Below are 26,439 nucleotides of genomic sequence, written 5' to 3' on the forward strand. Positions count from 1 at the left end.
CTCTCCTCCCTCCCTCCTCTCTTCCCTCCTCTCTTCCTGCCTCTCCTCCCTCCTCTCTCCCTCCTCCTCTCTTCCTGCCTCTCCTCCCTCCTCTCTTCCTTCCTCTCTCCCTCCTCCTCTATTCCTGCCTCTCCTCCCTCCCTCCTCTCTTCCTTCCTCTCTCCCTCCTCCTCTCTTCCTTCCTCTCTCCCTCCTCCTCTCTTCCTGCCTCTCCTCCCTCCCTCCTCTCTTCCTTCCTCTCTCCCTCCTCCTCTCTTCCTGCCTCTCCTCCCTCCTCTTCCTTCCTCTCTCCCTCCTCCTCCTCTCTTCCTGCCTCTCCTCCCTCCCTCCTCTCTTCCTTCCCCTCTCCCTTCTCCTCCTCTCTTCCTGCCTCTCCTCCCTCCCTCCCTCCCTCCTCTCTTCCTTCCTCTCTCCCTCCTCCTCTTCTCTTCCTGCCTCTCCTCCCTCCTTCCTCTTCCTTCCTCTCTCCCTCCTCCTCTTCTCGTCCTGCCTCTCCTCCCTCCCTCTCTCCTCTTTCTCCTTCTCTCCCTCCTCCTCCTCTCTTCCTGCCTCTCCTCCCTCCCTCCTCTCTTCCTTCCTCTCTCCCTCCTCCTCCTCTCATCCTGCCTCTCCTCCCTCCCTCCCTCCCTCCTCTTTCTTCCTCTCTCCCTCCTCCTCCTCTCGTCTTGCCTCTCCTCCCTCACTCCCTCCTCTTTCTTCCTCTCTCCCTCCTCCTCCTCTCTTCCTGCCTCTCCTCCCTCCTCTTTCTTCCTCTCTCCCTCCTCCTCCTCTCTTCCTGCCTCTCCTCCCTCCTCTTTCTTCCTCTCTCCCTCCTCATCTTCTCTTCCTGCCTCTCCTCCCTCCCTCCTCGTTCTTCCTCTCTCCCTCCTCCCTCCTCTTCCTTCCTCTCTCCCTCCTCCTCTTCTCTTCCTGCCTCTCCTCCCTCCCTACTCTCTTCCTTCCTCTTCCTTCCTCTCTCCCTCCATCCCTCCCTCTCACTGCTGTCTTCCTTCCTCTTCTCTCCCTCCTGTCTCCTTTCTTCAGGTTATGCTCCAGTAACAGGGATGTGTCACCCAGTGAGGAGCTGTACTCTGAACCATGAGGATGGCTTCTCTTCTGCCTTTGTGGTAGCACACGAGACGGGACATGTGTGAGTACACACACACTCAAACAGACACACATACACACACACACACTCAAACACACACACACTCATTAAACACACACACTCAAACACACACACTTAATCACAGACACGCACACACACACTAAAACACACATACTCACACACACACACACACACACTCAAATACACGTACTCACACATACACACATACACACACACTCAAACACACACACTCAAACACACACACACACACACACTGTATCGACTTATTCACACAATTTAAGTAGACCCATACGCCTGTTCCTCTGCTCCCCCCTCCCTCCCTCCCTCCCTGCCTCTCTCTCTCCCCCAGGCTGGGTATGGAGCACGACGGCCAGGGGAATCGCTGTGGAGACGAGGTGCACATGGGGAGCATCATGGCCCCGTTGGTCCAAGCTGCCTTCCACCGCTTCCACTGGTCCCGCTGTAGCCAGCAGGAGCTGGGACGTTACCTACAGTGAGTCTATCACACACCTACTGTATACACACACTTACACACGTTACAATCCAAACAACGTGTTTGCCATTCCACTAGAACTGAATGACTCCAGACCACAACTATAGGAACTCCACTCTGTTAGGTCTGCCAGTGTTCAGCATACAGTTCTCCAATATGAAAACTCATGCAGCCTGAGGAGGGGTGCTGAACTGAAATGTTGCTGTTCCCAACAATACAATACAAAACTACCACTCTCCTTTATTCACTGAATAGGAAACCATTGCTAGCTCATATATCTTTTGACTCCTCCCCCAGATCCTACGACTGTCTCCGTGACGACCCCTACGAACATAACTGGCCATCCCTGCCCAGACTTCCTGGTCTGCACTACTCCATGAACGAACAGTGTCGCTTCGACTTCGGCGTGGGCTACGTAATGTGTACCGCGGTAAGAATTCCCCAAAGGAACTAGTGGTATACTAACACATCTACTAACTATATATTAATACTAGTATATACGTATATATGTCACCAGGGAAACAAGTAGCTATTGCCACCTAACGGTCCTAACGTCTCCCACAGTTTTACCATTTCTCAGTATTTGAAAAGCCACTCCAGCACCACTTCACACTTTCAGTCCCCACTGATGCAGTAGGATGACTAGGGTTACATCCACGCCTGGATAGAATGACTCCTCACTCCTCACTGAATTAAGTCCCTACTGACCTAAGTCCCCACTTGAATAAGTATTTTCCTTAAAGCATCTTGACACTGGCTGAAGAGCTCATCTTTTTTAGACAGGCTGTTCAAGAGCTGTTCTGATTGAGAGTTGAGCTGACCTGCTCTTTGCTTTGCACACGTTGCTAGATTACCCTGTATTCTGTTGTCAAACCATTCTTTAGCTGCAAAAGGTGAGCCAGGCTGGAACACAGGTAAGGTTACCCCCCTCCCCCTCCCCCACCCCCTCGGAGCCATGTGGCCGCTTTTTTCTTTTTCCTCTGATTGATATCAGTATCGTCGTCGTTGTTGCAACGTTACTCGTACATTTTTTATTTGATTTAGTTCTGCCCATCGTCACATTATTGTGTCTGGCATGTGTACTGCAGGATTCTAAACATAATCTCTGTTTCTGGTTCCCATATAGTACCTACCAAAGAGAAAAAAGTTCACCGCTGGATTTGTCCCAAACAGCTTTCCTGGATCGCATAGCTAGACAGAGTCAACCAAAGCAAATGAGCTCAACCCTGACACACGCATGGCACCTTTTACTGTAAATGTCTGTTGACTTTTTGGCCGTTCAGAAAGACATATTGGCATGTAGAACATACAGTGCCTTGCGAAAGTATTCGGCCCCCTTGAACTTTGCGACCTTATGCCACATTTCAGGCTTCAAACATAAAGATATAAAACTGTATTTTTTTGTGAAGAATCAACAACAAGTGGGACACAATCATGAAGTGGAACAACATTTATTGGATATTTCAAACTTTTTTAACAAATCAAAAACTGAAAAATTGGGCGTGCAAAATTATTCAGCCCCTTTACTTTCAGTGCAGCAAACTCTCTCCAGAAGTTCAGTGAGGATCTCTGAATGATCCAATGTTGACCTAAATGACTAATGATGATAAATACAATCCACCTGTGTGTAATCAAGTCTCCGTATAAATGCACCTGCACTGTGATAGTCTCAGAGGTCCGTTAAAAGCGCAGAGAGCATCATGAAGAACAAGGAACACACCAGGCAGGTCCGAGATACTGTTGTGAAGAAGTTTAAAGCCGGATTTGGATACAAAAAGATTTCCCAAGCTTTAAACATCCCAAGGAGCACTGTGCAAGCAATAATATTGAAATGGAAGGAGAAATCAGACCACTGCAAATCTACCAAGACCTGGCCGTCCCTCTAAACTTTCAGCCCATACAAGGAGAAGACTGATCAGAGATGCAGCCAAGAGGCCCATGATCACTCTGGATGAACTGCAGAGATCTACAGCTGAGGTGGGAGACTCTGTCCATAGGACAACAATCAGTCGTATATTGCACAAATCTGGCCTTTATGGAAGTGGCAAGAAGAAAGCCATTTCTTAAAGATATCCATAAAAAGTGTTGTTTAAAGTTTGCCATAAGCCCCCTGGGAGACACACCAAACATGTGGAAGAAGGTGCTCTGGTCAGATGAAACCAAAATTGAACTTTTTGGCAACAATGCAAAACGTTATGTTTGGCGTAAAAGCAACACAGCTCATCACCCTGAACACACAATCCCCACTGTCAAACATGGTGGTGGCAGCATCATGGTTTGGGCCTGCTTTTCTTCAGCAGGGACAGGGAAGATGGTTAAAATTGATGGGAAGATGGATGGAGCCAAATACAGGACCATTCTGGAAGAAAATCTGATGGAGTCTGCAAAAGACCTGAGACTGGGATGGAGATTTGTCTTCCAACAAGACAATGATCCAAAACATAAAGCAAAATCTACAATGGAATGGTTCAAAAATAAACATATCCAGGTGTTAGAATGGCCAAGTCAAAGTCCAGACCTGAATCCAATCGAGAATCTGTGGAAAGAACTGAAAACTGCTGTTCACAAATGCTCTCCATCCAACCTCACTGAGCTCAAGCTGTTTTGCAAGGAGGAATGGGAAAAAATTTCAGTCTCTCGATGTGCAAAACTGATAGAGACATACCCCAAGCGACTTACAGCTGTAATCGCAGCAAAAGGTGGCGCTACAAAGTATTAACTTAAGGGGGCTGAATAATTTTGCACGCCCAATTTTTCAGTTTTTGATTTGTTAAAAATGTTTGAAATATCCAATAAATGTCGTTCCACTTCATGATTGTGTCCCACTTGTTGTTGATTCTTCACAAAAAAATACAGTTTTATATCTTTATGTTTGAAGCCTGAAATGTGGCAAAAGGTCGCAAAGTTCAAGGGGGCCGAATACTTTCGCAAGGCACTGTAGGTAGAAAAAGGGTGGAAAGAAAGAGAGAGAGAGAAGTTTCCAGACAGAAAGAAAGGTCTGGAGCAAAAGCTGCTTTTCTATGTTCGGGTTTAGGATCCTGCAGTGTCGCGTGCCAGTTTAGCAAGCTGATGTCATCAGTGCCAACCAACCATCAGGCTGACTTTTGACCCTGCTGTAACCTCAACCGGAGGGGTCACCTGAAGTCTTTCTGGGTAGAGAGTCTGGCTCGGCTCTGTTATTGTGGCAAGGGGGACAGAGAGGGGAGCGGAGGGGAGCGGAGGGAAACAGCTGAGAGAGAAGAGAGTTTGTCACAGATCTAAGATCAGTTTATTCTCCCCAGCATCCTTACCTGAACCATTAGAGGCATAGAATGAAAAATGGACTAAGGACAACTTTATTCTTCTCTGAAACAATGATCGGTCATGTTGACCATTTTATATTCACCTTCTGCCCTCCTCTCTGACCCCACAGAGCTGCAGGGTGTCTCAGTCAGAGTCTCTCTCTCCTCATCCTCTTTGATTGTGTCGGCATGCTCTCTGGCTTCCTGTACAGCCGTGTTGTTCTAACAGTGGACCAGTGATGGACTACTACAGTACACCGCCGTCTGGACTCCTGTGGATGTTATTATTTTGTATATTTTCTTGTACATGTGCAGTCAGTGGTACATTTTATTTTTTTTATCTCTGGTGTAGTAGGTCTGAGGTGATTTCTGGAATGTTCTGTGATGCTAGCTACTCCCAGTGACTGGTGTGCATATCAGACAGATCTGTTCTTTCTTGTGACTGTTGCAGGTCACCTGTCTACTCTGGTGATATGTTAAGGTACTGGCTGTGTGTGTATAATGTGAGAGGGCGTGTGTGTGAGGATGTCTCTCTCTCTCTGTCCATTGCAGTACCGGACGTTTGACCCCTGCAAACAGCTGTGGTGCAGCCACCCTGACAACCCCTTCTTCTGCAAGACCAAGAAAGGACCACCAATCGACGGAACCATGTGTGGGGACGGGAAGGTACACTAACATAAGCACGGACGCATGCAAACACACACACACGGACGCATGCAAACACACACACACGGACGCATGCAAACACACACACACGCATGCAAACACACACGGACGCATGCAAACACACACACACACACACGGACGCATGCAAAACACACACACACGGACGCATGCAAACACACACACACACGGACGCATGCAAACACACACACACACACACGGACGCATGCAAACACACACACACGGACGCATGCAAACACACACACACACGGACGCATGCAAACACACACACACACGCACGGACGCATGCAAACACACACACACACACGGACGCATGCAAACACATACGCACACACACACACACACACACACAAACACACACAAACCTACATACATAATATTATTAATATTATACATACTCACACACACCACAGTAATGGTAAAAAATGTTGCTATCTGACAGTCTCTCCCCTTTCTCATCCTATCACAGCACTGCTTCAAAGGTCACTGTATCTGGCTGACCAATGACATGATAAAGCAGGATGGTGGGTGGGGTGTGTGGAGCCAGTTTGGGTCCTGCACTCGTACCTGTGGAGGAGGGGTGCAGTTCAGAACCCGCCAATGTGACAACCCCAGGTACATAAATATCAACTATTGAGAAGTCTACCTTTCCATGGTATCATAGTGAAAAGGTGTTAGATCTTGTCCTTACAGAACATAACCAACATGGTATCATTGCTATCCATCACATTGTGATGGTTTTGCAAAAAGATGTGCTTCATCACTGTTCACAATCGACCTAGTTTAACATTTCTGCCCCTCCCTCCCTCTCTCTCTCTCTTCCCTCTCCCCCTGTCCTCCCTAGGCCTGCTAACGGAGGTCGTACCTGTCTGGGTGCTAACCAAAAGTTCCAGCTGTGTAACAGCCAGGAGTGTGAGGAGCTGTACAGTGACTTCAGGGAGGAGCAGTGCCGTAGGTTGGACACCGTGTTTGAGTTCCACAACAACAAACACCACTGGCTTCCTTATGAACACACCGAACGTAAGTAGCCTACACACAGACAGACTTCCCCAAATGGTCGGTTGGGATGGAGACACTTGCGGTCCTTAAGTCGTCTCCTTTTGCTTTGTGGCCAAAGTCTGTTGTATCTGATGTGGAGATTGCTTGGAGGCAGATTGAGAGTTATGTTATGGTCAACGACAGCTGGTTTTCTGCTGAGCAGTGTGAAAACACCTAGATTCAAAAAGAAAACTCTTGTCTTTCAACCTTTCTAAAACAACAAACCCTTTCCTGAACCCATCTTAAAAAAAACTCTATTTGAACTCTCTCACTCCACCTAATCACACTGACGTCATCTGAGCTCTTTTCCAGTCTCTCTCTCTCTCTCTCTCTCTCTCTCTCTCTCTCTCTCTCCAGCCAGCTGTTGTGAATCACAGAGCACATGTTTAGACCATCAGAACTCAGAAATAGGAATCCCATCTCTTCTTTCTCTCCATGTCTCCAAAAACTCCCTTCCGTCATCTAGAAGTGTGTGTGTGGGTCTTGCGGATCCACTCCTTCTAAGAGGAGGTGTCAGTGCCTCCTCGCTGAGTATTACCTGATGGTCCCAGTAAAGGGCAGAGCTCGAGGAAAAACGCTGACACGTCTCTCTGTCTAATCCAGGGTCACAGTAGACTATGCACAGCGCTGCGCACAGGATAACAGTCCCCACGCTAAATTGTTTTTCTCTACATTGTAACTTCTAAATGCCATTCTTTTGAGAAAGGCCTTCCCATGGTCTTTATTTGAGCTCAAATTACTCAAGTATGTGGGGAGAGGAAAGGAATGAAAGAGAAGGGGGGAAAGGTGTAGGTAAGGAGAGAGGTTGGAATGAATTGCATTAGGGTGTTGTCATCTCCAGGGTTTAGAGATGTGAGAACAGGAGTCCGTCTGTGTTGAAATCCAGACGTTGCTCCAGATCAAATAATCAGTTATGCCTGTTGTGAAATACGGTTGCTAACCTCCTCCTAACAATAGTTTTTAAAAAACACTTTACAGACGCTGATTGTTCCAGCTGCTTTGGTCATCCAGGGTCCAGCTGGTCAGGGGGATCAGTCAACCTTCTCACCCAGAGAACTCTCTCTCTCTGGGATGATCTATGGTGTCGGCCCCCTCCCTGGGGACTCTGGCTGGAAGATTGAGGGAGTGAGGGACTGCGTAATGGAATAGCATCACCATTAGTTGACTCCCGTTTCTAATACTTTGTCATATCCGTAAAGTAATCACAGTGCATTCTGAACACCGCGTACAGAAGACATAGTAATCTCAGATCACACAGTGATTCTGCGGCTAGCTAAGTCTAATCGGATCTCAATAGGTCATGTGTACAATCAAACTCTTGGCAATAACTGTTGCAGCAGGTAGACATACACATTGAACTGTCAAATCCTCCTTAAAGCTAATCTCAAGTGCCATACTGTACATTATAGCCATGGCATAGTCGGGGTAGACACACGTCTGAGAGATTACATAAACACATACAGGCTAGACAAAGACCCTCCATGGATTTCTCTGAGCTGTGTCTTTATTGTAGAGGATATATGCTAGGCCTACCTTGTACTCTTAAGTGATTTACCTGTTTAGTATCGATCCAGATCTCTAACAGTATGTCATAGTTAACAGTATGTCATAGTTCTGCATATGGGTCTGTTGCTAACTATATGTAAATATAGCATTGTAACATGTGTGAAATATAGCATTGTAACGTGTGTGTGTGTGTGTGTGTGTGTGTGTGTGTGTGTGTGTGTGTCTGTGTGTATTGTGCAGCTAAGCAGCGCTGCCACCTCCATTGCCAGTCCAAGGAGACCAGAGACAAGATCAACATGCAGAGGCTGGTCCAAGACGGCACGCTCTGCTCATATAGAGACCCCTACAGCGTGTGTGTGCGTGGGGACTGTGAGGTCAGTCTGTGTGTCTGTGGGTTGTTTTAAGGTTATGTGGGGTTACACAGTGCTAGTCCATTTTGCAACCCAAATTATGTGTGTGTGACTGTGTGAGGTGTCAGTGTTCATAACTTTGTGAAGTGTGTGGGTCCATATTAAGTCTAGGTGTGTGTCTTTGTGTGTGTGTGTGTGTGTGCATACACATGTGTGTTGCAGAAAGTGGGCTGTGACGGCGTGGTAGGGTCCTCCCAACAGGAGGATAAGTGTGGCGTCTGTGGAGGAGACAACTCCAGCTGCAAGATCATCAATGGCAACTTCACACGAAGTGCCAAGAAACAAGGTACACCCACATGCACACCATCACCAAATCACTGGCAGGCAGAGACCAAGAAACAAGGTACACCCACATGCACACCATCACCAAATCACTGGCAGGCAGAAACCAAGAAACAAGGTACACCCACATGCACACCATCACCAAATCACTGGCAGGCAGAGACCAAGAAACAAGGTACACCCACATGCACACCATCACCAAATCACTGGCAGGCAGAGACCAAGAAACAAGGTACACCCACATGCACACCATCACCTAATCACTGGCAGGCAGAGACCAAGAAACAATGTACACCCACATGCACACCATCACCAAATCACTGGCAGGCAGAGACCAAGAAACAAGGTACACCCACATGCACACCATCACTAAATCACTGGCAGGCAGAGACCAAGAAACAAGGTACACCCACATGCACACCATCACTAAATCACTGGCAGGCAGATACCATGAAACAAGGTACACCCACATGCACACCATCACCAAATCACTGGCAGGCAGAGACCAAGAAACAAGGTACACCCACATGCACACCATCACCAAATCACTGGCAGGCAGAGACCAAGAAACAAGGTACACCCACATGCACACCATCACCTAATCACTGGCAGAAAGAGACCAAGAAACAAGGTACACCCACATGCACACCATCACCAAATCACTGGCAGGCAGATACCAAGAAACCAGGTACACCCACATGCACACCATCACCAAATCACTGGCAGGCAGAGACCAAGAAACAAGGTACACCCACATGCACACCATCACCAAATCACTGGCAGGCAGATACCAAGAAACAAGGTACACCCACATGCACACCATCACCTAATCACTGTCAGAAAGAGACCAAGAAACAAGGTACACCCACATGCACACCATCACCAAATCACTGGCAGGCAGAGACCAAGAAACAAGGTACACCCACATGCACACCATCACCAAATCACTGGCAGGCAGAGACCAAGAAACAAGGTACACCCACATGCACACCATCACCAAATCACTGGCAGGCAGAGACCAATGAGGTAAAGTGGAGTTCAGTTGTCAGACCCTGGAACATGAGAAAACAGATCAGGAAGTGAGATAGATGAGGTTGTTTTCCTGGCCTGGGTCATTCTCAGATGATGATGATGATCCCCTGGATATCTAACGAAAGAGCCCCCTCTACTGGTCACAGAGAGACAATGAGCTGGTCAGAGTCATGTCCAAACGCTATGCCAGGATGTCATATTAAATCCATATCATCCAGCTGAAATAAGGAAGAAACTCATTTTTCTACATTTCCTGGACGACTGTTGTTGACCCTGGCTGGTAAAACTTACAGCAGTGCAGTTAAAGTCTTATTTGAAGCAAGTAAAAAGTCGCTACATGAACCCTGTGTTCCTCAGACGAACACTAACGTTTAGTGAAAATGTATCCTGACCAAGTTGAAGAGACATCTGTGGGTGTCTGAACCTTATGGCAATGTGTTTGTTTTCCTTTCAGGTTTCCTCAAAGTACTTGAAATTCCCAGAGGGGCCAGACACCTACTGATCCAGGAGATTAAGCCAACAGCCCACATCCTAGGTGTGATGTGTGTGTGCGTAGCTGTTTGCGAGTGCTTGTGTGTGCTTTTGTGTGTGTGTGTGTGTGTGTGTGTGTTCCAATATATAATTCCACCTCCCTCCCCAGCGGTGAAGAACCAGGCTTCAGGACAGTTTTTTCTGAACGCGGAGGGAGACCTCCCAGAATCCCGTGCGGTCATAGAAAAGGGCGTGGAGTGGGAGTATGTGAATAATGGCCACGACAAGGAGACACTACAGACGAATGGACCACTCAGACACGGGGTCCTAATCATGGTACGCACACACAGAAACACACACACACACACACAAACACTGACAAATGTAATACCTACTGTTGTCTCCCTGTGTCCAGGTGCAGTCCCATGGAGATGCCAAGGTGACCTTGTCCTATAAGTACATCATCCACATGGACCTTCTCTCTGCCATAGAGAACAACATGCTGCTGGATGACACCTCCTTCTACGAGTGGGCCCTGAAGAAATGGTCCTACTGCTCCAAGCCCTGTGGGGGAGGTATTTTACAGTGACACTGCTTACACAGGAAGACACTGGGGAACATGAGGGGAGTTTTGGATGAGGATCTATTTGTCTAACGGATGTTTGTGTGTGTTGTGCCTGGAAAGGTAAGCAGTATACCCGGTACGGATGTAGAAGGAGAGCAGACAGTAAGATGGTCCACCGACGCTACTGTGAGAACATCAAGAAGCTTCGCGCCATCAGCAGAGACTGCAACCAGAAGGAGTGCTCCCAGCCCATGTACGTATGGATGGGTGGTTTAGATGGATGTTTACATAGAGAATGGCCCCGAACAATTTCACTCCTTCTTCCCTACACTGTGAGCCTGTCAACACCAAAGAGGTTAAAGAGGAAGGGGCTAGTGATCAAAATGTCGCCAGGTCTCAGATGTATGTCTTTGTCTGTGCCTCCCTCTAACTCTCAGTTCTATGTCTGTCTAGCTGGGAGGATGGTCCTTGGGAGCCGTGCAGTAAGACGTGTGGTAAAACGGGGTACCAGATGAGATCTGTTCGCTGTGTCCAGCCCTTAGACAACGGCAACAAGCGCTCCATCCACAGCAAGTACTGCAACGATGACCGTCCTGAGGCACGCAGACCATGTAACAGAGAGCTCTGCCCTGCACAGTGGAGAGTAGGGTCCTGGACACAGGTAGGAATGGATGGGGGCTGGGGGTGCTGGGAGGGTGGGAGGGTGGGACCAGGTGTGTAGGGGTGTCTGGGACGGTGGGACCAGGTGTGCAGGGGTGTCTGGGAGGGTGGGACCAGGTGTGTAGGGGTATCTGTGAGGTTGGGACCAGGTTTGTAGGTGTGTCTTTGAGGGTGGGACTAGGTGTGTAGGGGTGTCTGTGAGGTTGGGACCAGGTTTGTAGGTGCGTCTTTGAGGGTGGGACTAGGTGTGTAGGGGTGTCTGTGAGGGTGCTTTGTAAGGCATGTAGGTGTGTGTGTGTTGTTGTGTAGGTGTGTGTGTTGTTGTGTAGGTGTGTGCGTCGTTTTGTAGGTGTGTAGGTGTGTGTGTTGATTTGTATAGCCTATTCCCACACGCTTTTCTGTTTTGTGTGACCACAGTGCTCCGTGACGTGTGCCAATGGGACACAGCAGAGGCAGGCGTTGTGTCACACGCGTGACAACACCATCGGTCTGTGTCTGGACAGCAAGCCAGACACCATACGCATATGTCGCCTGATGCCCTGTCCCAGTGAGTATTATGGCCCCATTATAACTCATCTTATTTAGTTCCCTTGTGCCACTACTTGCCAGCAGCATACCACCCTGCATCCCACTGCTGGCTTACCTCTGAAGCTAAACAGGGTCGGTCTTGGTCGGTCCCTAGATGAGAGACCAGATGCTGCTGGAAGAGATGCTGGAGGGCCAGTAGGGGGCCCTCTTTTCTCTGGTCTAAGAAGATCCCAATGTCACAGGGCATTGAAGGAGACCCTGCCCTGCGCAGGTTGCTGTCTTTCGGATGGGATGTTAAGCGGATGTCTTGACTCTCTGTGGTCATTAAAAATCCCATGTTACTTATCGTAAGAGTAGGGGTGTTAACCCCGGTGGCATGGCTAAATTCCCAACCTGGCTCCATTCCATCATGGCTACCTAATCATCCCCCTCATTCCTAACTGGCATATATCACTCCTCACCTCTCCACATGATAGCTGATGTTTGGTGGTTGCTGGCATCATCCAGGTGGGTGCTACACATTGGTGGTGGATGTTTCCCTCTACTATGTAAAGTGCTTTGATTACCTCAGAAGAAAAGCGCTTTAGAAATCTAATCCATTATTCTTTATTTTTACTACTGATTGGTGTACTAAGGTAATGTAAAATAGACATTAGAAGTCTCTCCTGACTCATAGTCATTTCCCTCTCTGATGTTTTTCCCTCCTTGCTCCATCTCCAGGAGGCTCGTCAGACCTGAATAAGAACGGCAACATCCTGATACAGTGGCTGTCCCGTCCAGACCCAGACTTGCCCTACCAGAGGAACACTTCACGTAAAAAACCATCCCTTTATAGCTCTGGGCCCGGCCTCCGGTGCATGGCTGTCCTGACCTGGACCCTGACCTCTCTCTCTGTCCTCTTCACCCTGCAACAGGCCTGGGCAAGGGGTCCTGGGGGCAGGCTCACCCCCTGACCACGCCCCCCCCACCCCCACCCCTGTGTCCGTGCCTGTGCCCGCGCCCGCGAGCGAGCGCCAGCTTTTCGCTTCTCTTTTGGGGGGTGTGCGTCTCTCTCTCTCTGTGTGTGAGACAGCTCTGATTGGGGGAGGTCTCTGGCTCCTGTGTGCTGATTGGTTGGTTGGTTCTCTCTTGCTCTGTCTCTCTCTTCTCTTATCTCTCTCTCTCTTTTGTGGAGCATTGTGTTGTAACCGCTGGCCAGTCCAAACTAAACGAAAAACAATTAAACATTGAAGAGAAGCTGGAAATGGAAAATGGCGAATAGGTTTGATTGGCGGCTCTTAGTGGTGTCGAAGAGCCAGTGAGGTGTGAGCCCACCCCTCTGTTTGGCGGCCATGTTTTGAGTGAGCTAGCTGCAAGATGTCATGGGTCACGCTCCTGAGATGCGGCTGTGATTTTTTTAGGGGGGTCACCACGCCGCCATCGTCCGTGGTGACAAGTGTGAAATTAACGAAGGGAAAAAATATATAAATAAAAAAGAAGTGTAAAAAGAAAAGAAACTAAAGCTTTATTGTGAATGTGATCTTGTCACAATGAGGACATCTTTGCTAAAGTGCTCATCTCACATCCTGGTTCCATTCTAGAATGACAATGACGGTTTATCTCGTTCTAGGTCCCATTCTCAGACTGACAGGAACTCAGCACAGGGACAGGAGGTGACACAAACCAACACTTTTTAGGAATATTATATACAGAGCTGTTGGGTGAAGAGGTCAAGAGTGCAGAAGAGTAAAAGGCTAATGAAAACAGGGTAGTTTTACCATGTGAGGTTGCTTCCGATTTCAACATCTCATCAGACATCCTCTCTTTGACTGTTATATTAAAGTTCAACAACTGCAGCTTATTTATGCGTGCAAACTTTAAAACAAATACATCTATAAATATATTTGTATATATATATATATGTATACAGTACCAGTCAAAAGTTTGGACACACCTACTCATTCAAGGGTTTTTCTTTATTTTTACTATTAAATAATAATAGTATAATACTAGAATAATAGTGAAGACATCAAAACTATGAAATAACACATATGGAATCATGTAGTAACCATAAAAGTGTTTCAAAAATCAAAATATATTTTAGATTCTTCAAAGTAGCCACCCTTTGTCTTGATGACAGCTTTGCACACTCTTGGCATTCTCTTAAGTAGCTTCACCTGGAAGGCTTTTCCCAACAGTCTTGAAGGAGTTCCAACATATGTTGAGCACTTGTTGGCTGCTTATCCTTCACTCTGCGGTCCAACTCATCCAGAACCATCTCAATTGGGTTGAGATCGGGTGATTGTGGAGGCCATGTCATCTGATGCAGCACCATCACTCTCCTTCTTGGTCAAATAGCCTTTGAGGTGTGTTTTGGGTCATTGTCCTGTTGAAATACAAATGATAGTCCCACAAAACGCAAACCAGATGGGATAGCATATCGCTGCAGAATGCTGTGGTAGCCATGCTGTTTAAGTGTGCCTTGAATTATAAATAAATAATAGGCAGTGTCATCAGAAAAGAACCCCCACACCATCACACCTCCTCCTCCATGCTTCACAGTGGGAACCACACATGCGGAGATCATCCTCTCACCTACTCCGCATCTCACAAAGACTCATCAGACAAAAGTACAGATTTCCACCAGTCTAAAGTCCATTACTCATGTTTCTTGCCCCAAGCAAGTCTCTTCTTCTTATTTGTTTCTGTTATTAGTGGTTTCCTTGCAGTAATTCGACCATGAAGGCCTGATTCACGCGGTCTCCTCTGAACAGTTGATGTTGAGATGTGTCTGGTACTTGAACTCTGTGAAGCATTTATTTGGTTCTAATCTGAGGTGCAGTTAACTCTAATGAATGTATCCTCTACAGCAGAGGTAACTCTGGGTCTTCCTTTCCTGTGGCGGTCCTCATGAGAGACAGTTTTGTCATAGCGCTTGATGGTTATTGTGACTGCACTTAAAGATACGTTCAAATTTCTTTTTATTTTCCGTATTGAATGACCTTCATGTCTTAAAATAATGATGGACTGTCATTTATCTTTGGTTATTTGAGCTGTTCTTGTCATAATATGGCTATCTTCTGTATACCACCCCTACCTTGTCACAACACAACTGATTGGCTCAAACGCATTAACCTGTATAGGACCGCTAGCGGAACCCCTCGCCAACAGGCAATGAAATTGCTGTGCGCCAAATACAAATCAACAGAAATCTCATAAATCAAATTTCTCAAACATACAAGTATTAGGCACCATTTTAAAGATAAAATTCTCATTAATCCTGCCACAGTGTCTGATTTCAAAAATGCTTTACAGCGAAAGCTCCACAAACGATTATGTTTAGTCATCACCAAGCCACAGAAAAACCCAGCTATTTTTCCAGCCAAAGAGAGGAGTCACAAAAAGCACAAATAGAGATAAAATGAATCACTAACCTTTGAGGATCTTCATCAGGTGACACTCATAGGACTTCATGTTACACAATACATGTATATTTTGTTCGATAAAGTGCATATTTATATCAAAAATCTCATTTTACATTGGCGCGTTACGTTCCAATAGTTCTAAAACATACGGTGATTGTGCAAAGCCACATGAATTCACAGAAATACTCATTATGAATGTTGATGAAAATTCAAGTGTTATGCATGGAACTTTAGATACACTTCTCCTTAACGCAACCACTGTGTCAGATTTCAAAAAAACTTTATGGACAAAGCATAATCTGAGTACGGCGCTCAGAGCCCAAACCAGCCAAAAGAAACATCTGCCATGTTGCGCAGTCAACATTAGTCAAAAATAGCATTATAAATATTAACTTACCTTTGATGATCTTCATCAGAATATACGCCCAGGAATTGCAGTTCCACAATAAATGTTTGTTTTGTTCGATAATGTCCATCATTTATGTCCATTTATGTCCAAATAGCTTATTTTGTTAGGGCGTTTGGTACACAAATCCAAAAGCGCGTTCAGGTCCAGTCGGACGAAAAGTTCAAAAAGTTATATTACATGTCGAAGAAACTTGTCAAACTAAGTATAGAGTCAATCTTTAGGATGTTTTATCATAAATGTGCAATAATGTTCCAACCGGAGAATTCCATTGTCTGTAGAAAAGCAATGGAACGCAGGTCGCTCTCATGTGAAATGCACATGACCAGCGCATTTCTGCCAGACCACTGACTCAAAGAGCTCTCATCCGATCCCACTTCACAGTAGAAGCCTGAAATAACGTTCTAAAGACGGTTGACATCTAGTGGAAGCCTTAGGAAATGCAACATAACCCATATCCCACTGTGAATTCGATAGGGGCTGAGTTCAAAAACTACAAACCTCAAATTTCCCACTTCCTGTTTGGATTTTCTCTTAGGTTTTTGAGTTCTGCCATATGAGTTCTGTTATACTCACAGACATCATTCAAACAGTTTTATAAACATCCGGGTGTTTTCCATCCAATACTAATAATACTATGCATATACTCGCAACTGGGACTGAATAGAAGGCAGTTCACTCTGGGCACTCTTTTCATCCAAAAGTGAAAATGCTGCCCCCTATCCCAAAGAAGTTTTAAGAAGGAAAGAAATTCCATGAATTAACTTTTAACAAGGCACACCTGTTAATTGAAATGCATTCCAGGTGACTAACTCATGAAGATGGTTGGGAGAATGCCAAGAGTGCGCAAAGCTGTCATCAAGGAAAATGTTGGCTACTTTGTAGAATCTCAAATATAAAATATATTTGAATTTGTTTAACACTGTTTTGGTTACTACAAGATTTCATATGTGTTATTACGTAGTTTGATGTCTTCACTATTATTCTACAATGTAGACAATAGTACATATAAAGGAAAACCCTTCAATGAGTAGGTGTGTCCAACCTTTTGACTGGTACTGTATATATACTGTATATGAAAATCTATATGAGTAACAATAATCTGAATAATAATAATGTTTTACCATGAATAAGCTGTAGTTCATTATAACCTACAGACTGCTATTGATCACTTCGATCCTTGACTGTTATGTGTATTTTTTGTTATTTATTTGACATGAGTAATACAGAAGTTAATATAAGGGTAAAGTGTCAGGGGGGGGGTGTAGACCTACATTATGCAGCACTTGGTCAGTTAGTTGCCGCTCCATTGTTTTCAGATGGATGGGGTTTACTGTTGCTCCTTATTTTCTTTCGGGAAAGGATCACATTTCTGTCATGCACATTTGCATCCCTTACGTGTGTGTGTGTGTGTGTGTGCAAAGGTGCATGTCTGTCGGTCTGTCTGTCTGTGTGTCTGTGTGTGTGTGTGTGTGTGTGTGTGTGTGTGTGTGTGTGTGTGTGTGTGTGTGTGTGTGTGTGTGTGTGTGTGTGTGTGTGTGTGTGTGTGTGTGTGTGTGTGTGTGTGTGTGTGTGTGTGTGTGTGTGTGTGTGTGTGTGTGTGTGTGTGTGTGTGTGTGTGCATGTTTGTGCGTGTGTGAGTGTACTTTCATGCAGGCTTCTCGTAGACATACAACTCTGGAACAGAAATACCTCATAAACCTTCATTTGAAAGCATCAGATCTTGTTTTTCCTTTTGTGATGAACATTAAACACATGAACAATGCCTTATCTTGGATTGAATGTAATGGCATTTATCTGTGAAAGAGAAGGCTTTACTCATCAAAACCTTTGTTAATCACTTAAAGGCAGCTTCAAACTAACAGGCAAACCATCAGAACCTGCAACATGCAAAAGGTTTGGACCGTGGTCTGACCACCGGATACGGTTTACGAAGGGCCCAGGGTATCGATCGACACTGAGGACAGCATCTAGAAAAGCACTTCAGTCTTATCATTGCATTGTGATCACATGTTTCTGTTGTGACTAGTAGCGAGCTATCCGAAGTTTTGTGCTGGAGTCGGATGGTAGGAGGCCAATGAAGCTAGACCTTGCAGTGCGATACTGTATATAACGTTGGTGTTGACTATATTTAATTATGTTCATGACTGTTATCTTCTTACTTATGGAAAAAAAATCTATAATATTCTATACTATGGGTAACTGTTTTGTGGCTTCACTAGCCTGCTGGGTGGGGCTGGCTGACGTTGGACGGACGTTGGATTGACGTTGGGGAAACATTCAGAAGGACTATGTGCACTACGTCTATATGCACTTTGATTTATCAGGGAAAAATGTATTCATGTTTTGTAAATGTTTCATATGACACTTAAACGTGCCAATCCAGTTTTTACATCATTCATCATGGAGAATTCTGTATTTTATTTATTCAACTTCAAATCTATTTATTCATTTATGTAAATTATTCATTTGACTTCTTATCAATTGAATAACTAAACAAATTGATTGGTTTACTTCCCAGTAATGAAGTGTTTTACCAAAGTGACTGTGAACTTGTACCTTTCGATACAGTTGATTTATTTTTCTTAAGACAATAATATATCTATATATAGAGGGGGGAGTACATCTCATTGTTTTAGTTCCTGTCGTTATCAACTGCAAAGTTGTATAAATAAAAATAATGTTTTAAAATGCGCTCTCACTCTCTCCTCCTGAGTTTGTGATGGTTTGACTTGGTGTGAGGAGGAGCACATTACAAACTACCATTATAACACAACTCAAAGATTGCTCCAACTTTACAAAGGGTAAAACATTGTCTTATAAAGTGATATTGCCATGAATAATGAAAGACAGATTATAGAAGATCAAGCCTCTTATCCTGCATAAAAAATATTAACAAAGTTATATTGATATAGTATGTTTACACTAATCTGAAACGAATAAAGAAACACATGAGATGTCAGAAACATTTAGTTTGGTCTGCAAAGAGACGAGCAGTGTTGGGGAAGCTACTCTAAAAAACCAAGCTAACAATTACTTCACACTAAAAAAGGTGAAGCTACACTAAACCTTAAGAAAAATATAGTTTACTAAACTAAAGTTACTGTGAAAAAGTAGTTCACTTCATCCAAACTACTTTGTGAAAAATTATCATTTGTAAATCAGAAATGTCATAGACTAGAAATGACAAGAAAAGATCACTTTTGGGTCATATGTTAACAGAATGTGTAATTCAGACGATTAAACACAACAACAATTGTTTCAAGTGAGAATTATACAGGTGTCGAAAAAGAAAGAAAAGTTTTGCCTACTTCACCCATATGTACTTGTTTTAAGTAGTGTGTTGTTCCAGTAGTTATCTACACCGCTACATGGCAAAAAATAAAATAAAATAAAAAATACTACCTAGATTTTAATTTAGTTCAACCACCACAAAGCTACAGCACAATGTAGTTAAATTACTAGTTGAACTACATGTAGTGAACTGCTCCCCAAGACTGGAGCCAGGTTACTGTTCCAGCACCACAACAACAAAGAACCCACTCTGCTCTTCTTTCCTTTCAGTTGCTATGGACTAATCTATTGACTCTGCTGTCCATGCTGCTTGGGTCTTCTCCTTCTTCTTCCTTCCTGCTCTAGTTGTTAATGGTCTGGCTTTACTACCTCTACTACTTTACTGGACCGTTTCTAAACACAACACTCCCACAGCGCCATCTCCAGCCCCGCCCAGTCTCAGCTCTGTGTTCTCTCCCCCACAGGCAAGCAGCGTTGTCATGGAGACAGGTCAGTGTTCTGTCGCATGGAGGTGCTGATCCGCTACTGCACTCTGCCTGACTACAAGCGCATGTGCTGCAAATCCTGCAGCAATGTGACGGACAGCAGCCTGAGCACCACCGCCCCTCCCCGGGTCACAGCTGTCCCCCTGCCTCGCCCCCGGCCTCTGCCTCAGCCCAAGGACAACAACACCCCCTTTCAGGGAACGGTTCATCCAAGAAGTACAACACATATACCTTATACTACGCCACGCCCAATGAGCACCACAGACACTTATACAACACCCCACCCATACTACACTACATACCCCATCCCCATGACCCCAGAGCGCAGTGTGACCCCCAGAGACACAACCAGGAAGTACCCCTCATTCACCCTCTCCACCAGCACCAGCATATACACTACAACTCCAAGCAGCCCTTTCACTGATATCACCTTTGTCAGCAACGACACCACAGGTGCATCAACCACAATTCCCAGTAGCCTATTCTCCATGGATGATGTCATAAAGCCAACTGAAACCAACTACTTTGAGGATGTCACATCGCCCAGTGGAACTGTCCCATACACTGATGTCACAATGCTCAGTGGAACTACTGTCCCCAGCGATGACATCATAGATATGACCACCCCTGATTGGCCGGATTGCACAGAGTACATATCTGTGAGGGCCACTGTTCCCATAACAGAGCAAACGACTGCCCTGCCCCCCACAACAACCATCGCCACAATGACAACAAAAAACAAAAAACCCACATGGCCACCAAGCCGCCAGGAGGAGACCAGAGAGAACAACTCCATCGATGATCCCTACAACCGGGTCATAGGAGGGGACAACGACATCTCCCAAAACAACTTGATCCCCAGACGGAGCCGGGTGTTCCTCAGGGAGAGAACACGGAACAAACGCATCCAGGAACTCCTGGAGGAGAAGAGGAACTTTCTGTTGAGGATGAAGCGGGCCCACAGGGGCACTGTGTGATTACCTTTGACCCTTCCCCTTTCTCTTATAGAGATTTACCTACGTCTGCTAACAGACTGGAGTTATTATTTAACCCTTAACCTGCCTTGGTGCTCTCTATCAGGCAAAGACCCACCACACACCCAGAGCCACGGTACAGACATACCACCCTGTTGTTTTACACACACACACCAGCCAGCCACACGGCAAACTGAACTATGTGGAGAGAGAACCAAAGCCAGATGTTTGCACAGTTGTTTTGAATAAAAGCTGTTGGTCTTGTTGTACGGCTGAGAGTAGAGCCAGATGAGATTTGGACCGTACATCCTCCTGGACCCGTACCACAACAGGGGGATCTCTCCAAACCTCCCCCAGTGTGCTTAGGTTTCAGAGCAAGGCAAATACAGTAAAGGTGTATTCTCTTTCATAAGCAGCACATACCTGGATAAGCTCAGGTTGTGAAGCGTTGGACTTTCAGGACATTCATGTTGATAAAGTTCAAAGTAGATTTTATTTATTCTATTTAAATGAAGTCTTATTCCCAAGCACCATGCCAGGACCTAGGTAAGCTTGCTCATCCCGAACAAGTCTAACATTCCATGTTAGATTACAGCCTATGACTGCAGTTGATATGCCCCCTCTTTGAGTCAAACAGACATGAATAGCAGTCTGGTCCCATTGAATGAGACAGGTTAGATAGGAAGTGTCCATATGTGTCTTTGTCTAGGGGTACGTCCCTAAGGGCCCTGGTCCGAAGTAATGTGCTGTAAAGGGAATAGACTAGGGTTGATTGCCGAGGTTTACCGGGATTTACCGCCCAAAACCACTCCCTTTTCTCTGGATAAATAACTGCAAGAAACCTGTAAATCATAATAAATGATTCATATGAACAGCATGACATGAAATGGAACTATTACATTAAATGCAATGTCTAAATCTGGCTTCTCTACAGCCTCTGCATAATGAATCAACGCTCAGGGTGGGGACAGACCCATCTCAGTGTGGAGCGCAGTTCACAATGCATGTACACCTATCATCTCATTATGGTAACTTGTGACAGGTAGGCCTACATTTGCTGCAGCCTAGCCTATGCTACAGTAAAATAAAGACCGAATGCGTGTCTCATTTATCCATCTCCATCTGGCTTTCGGGAGTCACCTTGTTTTTATAATTGTAAAGATGATTGTATTTTTTATTGCAGCTACAGAGTTTTAAAACAGCCTATCAGTCGAATACCGTTGCTTTAAATCAATGCACGCAAGAGCTCTCTCTCGCAGTCTGTCTCTCTCTCCATCAACTCAGATCAAAACAGATCATCCTGTTCTAGATTGATATATAGCCCTATATATAGATGTCCTAGCCTACCTCTTTCAGGTCATACGTTATTTTCAGCCTTTGGTTTAGCTAATTGATGATGGGTTATGCATAATAAGGTTTTTTTGCACACAATCTGTCTCTTGCACACAATTTGTAAGTACCTGTGCTCCACTAGCCTCTCCTCACCTCTTGGCAGTGGTGGAAAAAGTACCCAACTGTCATACTTGAGTAAAGGTAAAGATACCTTAATAGAAAATAACTCAAGTAAAAGTAAAAGTCAACCAGTAAAATTCTACTTGAGTAAAAGTCTAAACGTATTTGGTTTAAAATATACTTAAGTATCAGAAGTACAAGTATAAATAATTTCAAATTCCTTATATTAATTAAGTAAACCAGATGGCACCATTTTCTTTTTCTTCTTTACAGAAGCCAGGGACACTCCAACACTGACACATTATTTACAAGCATGCATGTGTGCTCCCAAGTGGCTCAGTGGTCTAAAACATCTCAGTGCTAGAGGCATCACTACAGACAACCTGGCTCAAATCCAGACTGTATCACAACTGGTTGTGAATGGGAGTCCCATAGGACTGTGCACAGTTGGCCCAGCATTGTCTGAGTTTGGCCAGTGTCATTGTAAATAAGAACAGTTCTTATCTGACTCGCCTAGTTAAATAAATGTGTGTTAAACCAGCCTTCCTTAAAATATGCCTAATGGAAGGCTTGGGTTTTGAACATGTGAAACCGAAAACAAGCACTTATTACAGGTTACAGATCACGTCTAAATAGGAGCTTCGCCGGTATTCACCGAGGTTCTCATCGCTCGTTTCATGATGGGCATGGATATGTAGCCTTCATCATGGAGGGGGTTTTACACAAGTCCAAAACGGGACCTGCATGTCTAAAATAATGTGGGCATGCCTACAAGGAATAGATACAAAGGGAATGGCAGCTCACTGTTTTACTCCTCTCAAACGTGATATTTTAATAAAGCTGTGGTGATAAAGATGTATGTCCAAGTGGTCTCAGGAGCCAAACCCTTATTCGACAGTCTTGACTATTTTGGATTTCATTGGGCAGACAAAAAAAGCCTTCTTTTAGAGGAAGGGAGGCTATGCTTGAAAAAATAGAAAGAAATGGGGAAAAGCGTCGTTTTTTATATTTCTAAATAGGAAGTATATATGCACCAAAAGCATATTGGGCTACTCTTGCTCCATGCGCATATGGACAGTGTGCGTCACGGCTGGATAGGCTGCCTTTCCGCTGTCAAAATTCATGCCATGACCGACTGCTAAAACCAGCTTTTGGTTGGTATTTTCAGCGCTGCGTGAAATGAGGACGTTGGATCATGTTTTTAAAGACACTCCTCACATAGTTCCAACCGCACATCTGAGCGCAAGAGAGTTTAAATTAGACAGGTAAATTGCCCGAACCTGGCGTTAGGGCTGGGAAATGGCAGTGCGACAGTTTTTACATAACAAAATTGCAAACTAACATGCATTTGATTCCAGTGCCGCCTTAACTCCTGCAGAAAATAGAGCCCCATATCTCTCTTATAACAGACATGATCGAATGCATTATGTGTTATTAAGGTGAAATGGATGGTTAATAGAGGGGAATCCGTCATCATAACCAGGTTTGTGAGTTGAAATGGTCAGTTGTGGTGCACTGTTTTTATCCTTGTTGGTACTAAAAGCATTTCCCAGCAAAGATTCACAGAGACCTTATCCATTCACTTGTGTTTATTACATTTTCAAAGAGCAAAGACAAAGAACGAAAAATGATAAAACATCTATTTGTGTCTATTGCATCACAATAGAAGCTTTCAGGGCAACTGCTATTGTTTCCTTTCTTCCAGTCGCCTTATTATCGGAGCATTTTGTCTTGCAGCTGCTGCAAAATCACCTACAGATCTGTCTGTACCTATGAATCAGAGCTTAATGTTTAATATTTATTCAAGTTCAAGTATCTGTGGTATTTTACTCATTGGGTGTTGCATGATATTCCTGTTCTAATGTCTACAATGAGTCTCTCTCGCTGTCTCTTCTTTTCACTTTCATTCTCTCCTCACTGACCACTAGAGAGAAGCAGAGTAGCAGATGTAGTAAGTATGTACACTGAGTGTACAAAACATTTGGAACACCTGCTCTTTCCATGACATAGACTGACCAGGTGAATCCAGGTGGAAGCTATGATCTCTTATTGATGTCACGTGTTAAATCCACAAATCAGTGTAGATGAAGGGGAGGAGACAGGTTAACATTTTTGCCTAAAATGACATACCCAAATCTAACTGCCTGTAGCTCAGACCCTGAAGCAAGGATATGCATATTCTTGATACCATTTGAAAGAGAACAGTTTAAAGTTTGTGGAAATGTGAATTTAATGTAGAAGAATATAACACAATAGATCTGGTAAAAGATAATCCAAAGAAAAAAACAAGCGTCTTTGAAATGCAAGAGAAAGACCATAATGTATTATTCTAGCCTAGGCACAATTTAGATTTTGGCCACTATATGGCAGCAGTGTATGTGCAAAATTTTAGACTGATCCAATGAACCATTGTATGTCTGTTCAAAATGTTCTATCAAGACTGCATAATGTGCCTAATTGGTTTATGAATACATTTTCAAGTTCATAACTGTGCAGTTAGATTAATAAGAATGTAAGCTTTCTGCCCATATCAGATAGGTCTATGTCCTGGGATTTTTTGTTGTTGTTACTTACAACCTCATGCTAATCACATTAGCCTACGTTAGCTCAACCGTCCCACGTGGGGGACACCGATCCCGTAGATTTTTAAGGATTTTTAAGCCTTGAGACAATTGAGACATGGATTGTCTATGTGTGCCATTCAGAGGGTGAATGGGCAAGTCAAAATATTTAAGTGCCTTTGAACGGGGTATGGTAGTAGGTGCCAGACACACTGATTTGTGTCAAGAACTTCAACGCTGCTGGGTTTTTGACGCTCAACAGTTTCCCGGGTGTGTCAAGAATGGTCCACCACCCGAAGGACATCCAGCCAATTTGACACAACTGTGGGAAGAAATGGAGTCAACATGGGCCAGTATCCATGTGGAACGCATTCAACACCTTGTAGAGTCCATGCCTCGACAAATTGAAACTGTTCTTAGGGCAAAAGCGGGTGCAACTCAAAATTAGGAAGGTGTTCCTAAAGTTTTGTCCACTCAGTCCATGTCCGTTTACTAGCTTCTGCTTTGAGTCAGAATTCCACTTCACCTCTCTGTCTACCTGTGCAGTGTTATGTTGTTGCATTAACATATTGCTTTTAATAACAAAACTTGCCTCCATAAACCCTTCACACATAACAACACCTGCCTTTCTTGTTCTATATAAACCCTTCATACATAACAACACCTGCCTTTCTTGTTCTATATAAACCCTTCATACATAACAACACCTGCCTTTCTTGTTCTATATAAACCCTTCATACATAACAACACCTGCCTTTCTTGTTCTATATAAAACCCTTCACACATAACAACACCTGCCTTTCTTGTTCTATATAAAACCCTTCAACACATAATAAACACCTGCCTTTCTTGTTCTATATAAAACCCTTCACACATAACAACACCTGCCTTTCTTGTTCTATATAAACCCTTCATACATAACAACACCTGCCTTTCTTGTTCTATATAAACCCTTCATACATAACAACACCTGCCTTTCTTGTTCTATATAAACCCTTCATACATAACAACACCTGCCTTTCTTGTTCTATATAAACCCTTCACACATAACAACACCTGCCTTTCTTGTTCTATATAAACCCTTCATACATAACAACACCTGCCTTTCTTGTTCTATATAAACCCTTCATACATAACAACACCTGCCTTTCTTGTTCTATATAAACCCTTCATACATAACAACACCTGCCTTTCTTGTTCTATATATAAACCCTTCATACATAACAACACCTGCCTTTCTTGTTCTATATAAAACCCTTCATACATAACAACACCTGCCTTTCTTGTTCTATATAAATATAAACCTGCCTTTCTTCATACATAACAACACCTGCCTTTCTTGTTCTATATAAAACCCTTCATACATAACAACACCTGCCTTTCTTGTTCTATATAAAACCCTTCATACATAACAACACCTGCCTTTCTTGTTCTATATAAAACCCTTCATACATAACAACACCTGCCTTTCTTGTTCTATATAAAACCCTTCACACATAACAACACCTGCCTTTCTTGTTCTATATAAAACCCTTCATACATAACAACACCTGCCTTTCTTGTTCTATATAAAACCCTTCACACATAACAACACCTGCCTTTCTTGTTCTATATAAACCCTTCACACATAACAAACCTGCCTTCTTGTTCTATATAAAACCCTTCACACAACACCTGCCTTTCTTGTTCTATATAAACCCTTCACACATAACAACACCTGCCTTTCTTGTTCTATATAAACCCTTCACACATAACAACACCTGCCTTTCTTGTTCTATATAAAATATAACAACACCTTTCTTGTT

General features: G+C 44.3%; 1 protein-coding gene across 1 annotated transcript in view; it reads left to right on the forward strand.

The window, feature by feature from the left end:
- LOC112257039 (A disintegrin and metalloproteinase with thrombospondin motifs 2) overlaps positions 1-21,742 on the forward strand; it is a 139,774-nt gene extending 118,032 nt beyond the window's left edge. Inside the window, exons 5-20 of the mRNA XM_042325849.1 lie at positions 1,024-1,129; positions 1,458-1,601; positions 1,899-2,031; positions 5,435-5,548; positions 6,036-6,181; positions 6,411-6,586; positions 8,351-8,484; positions 8,683-8,806; positions 10,289-10,369; positions 10,475-10,641; positions 10,721-10,880; positions 10,991-11,123; positions 11,324-11,531; positions 11,948-12,077; positions 12,779-12,871; positions 19,627-21,742. Coding sequence (XP_042181783.1) covers positions 1,024-1,129; positions 1,458-1,601; positions 1,899-2,031; positions 5,435-5,548; positions 6,036-6,181; positions 6,411-6,586; positions 8,351-8,484; positions 8,683-8,806; positions 10,289-10,369; positions 10,475-10,641; positions 10,721-10,880; positions 10,991-11,123; positions 11,324-11,531; positions 11,948-12,077; positions 12,779-12,871; positions 19,627-20,624 — 3,047 coding nt within the window. The 3' untranslated portion in view covers positions 20,625-21,742. The remainder of the gene's footprint in view (positions 1-1,023; positions 1,130-1,457; positions 1,602-1,898; positions 2,032-5,434; positions 5,549-6,035; positions 6,182-6,410; positions 6,587-8,350; positions 8,485-8,682; positions 8,807-10,288; positions 10,370-10,474; positions 10,642-10,720; positions 10,881-10,990; positions 11,124-11,323; positions 11,532-11,947; positions 12,078-12,778; positions 12,872-19,626) is intronic.
- The last annotated feature ends 4,697 nt before the right edge of the window (positions 21,743-26,439 follow it).

This window comes from Oncorhynchus tshawytscha, linkage group LG08 (assembly GCF_018296145.1).
Source record: "Oncorhynchus tshawytscha isolate Ot180627B linkage group LG08, Otsh_v2.0, whole genome shotgun sequence".
NCBI classification, from domain to species: domain Eukaryota; kingdom Metazoa; phylum Chordata; class Actinopteri; order Salmoniformes; family Salmonidae; genus Oncorhynchus; species Oncorhynchus tshawytscha.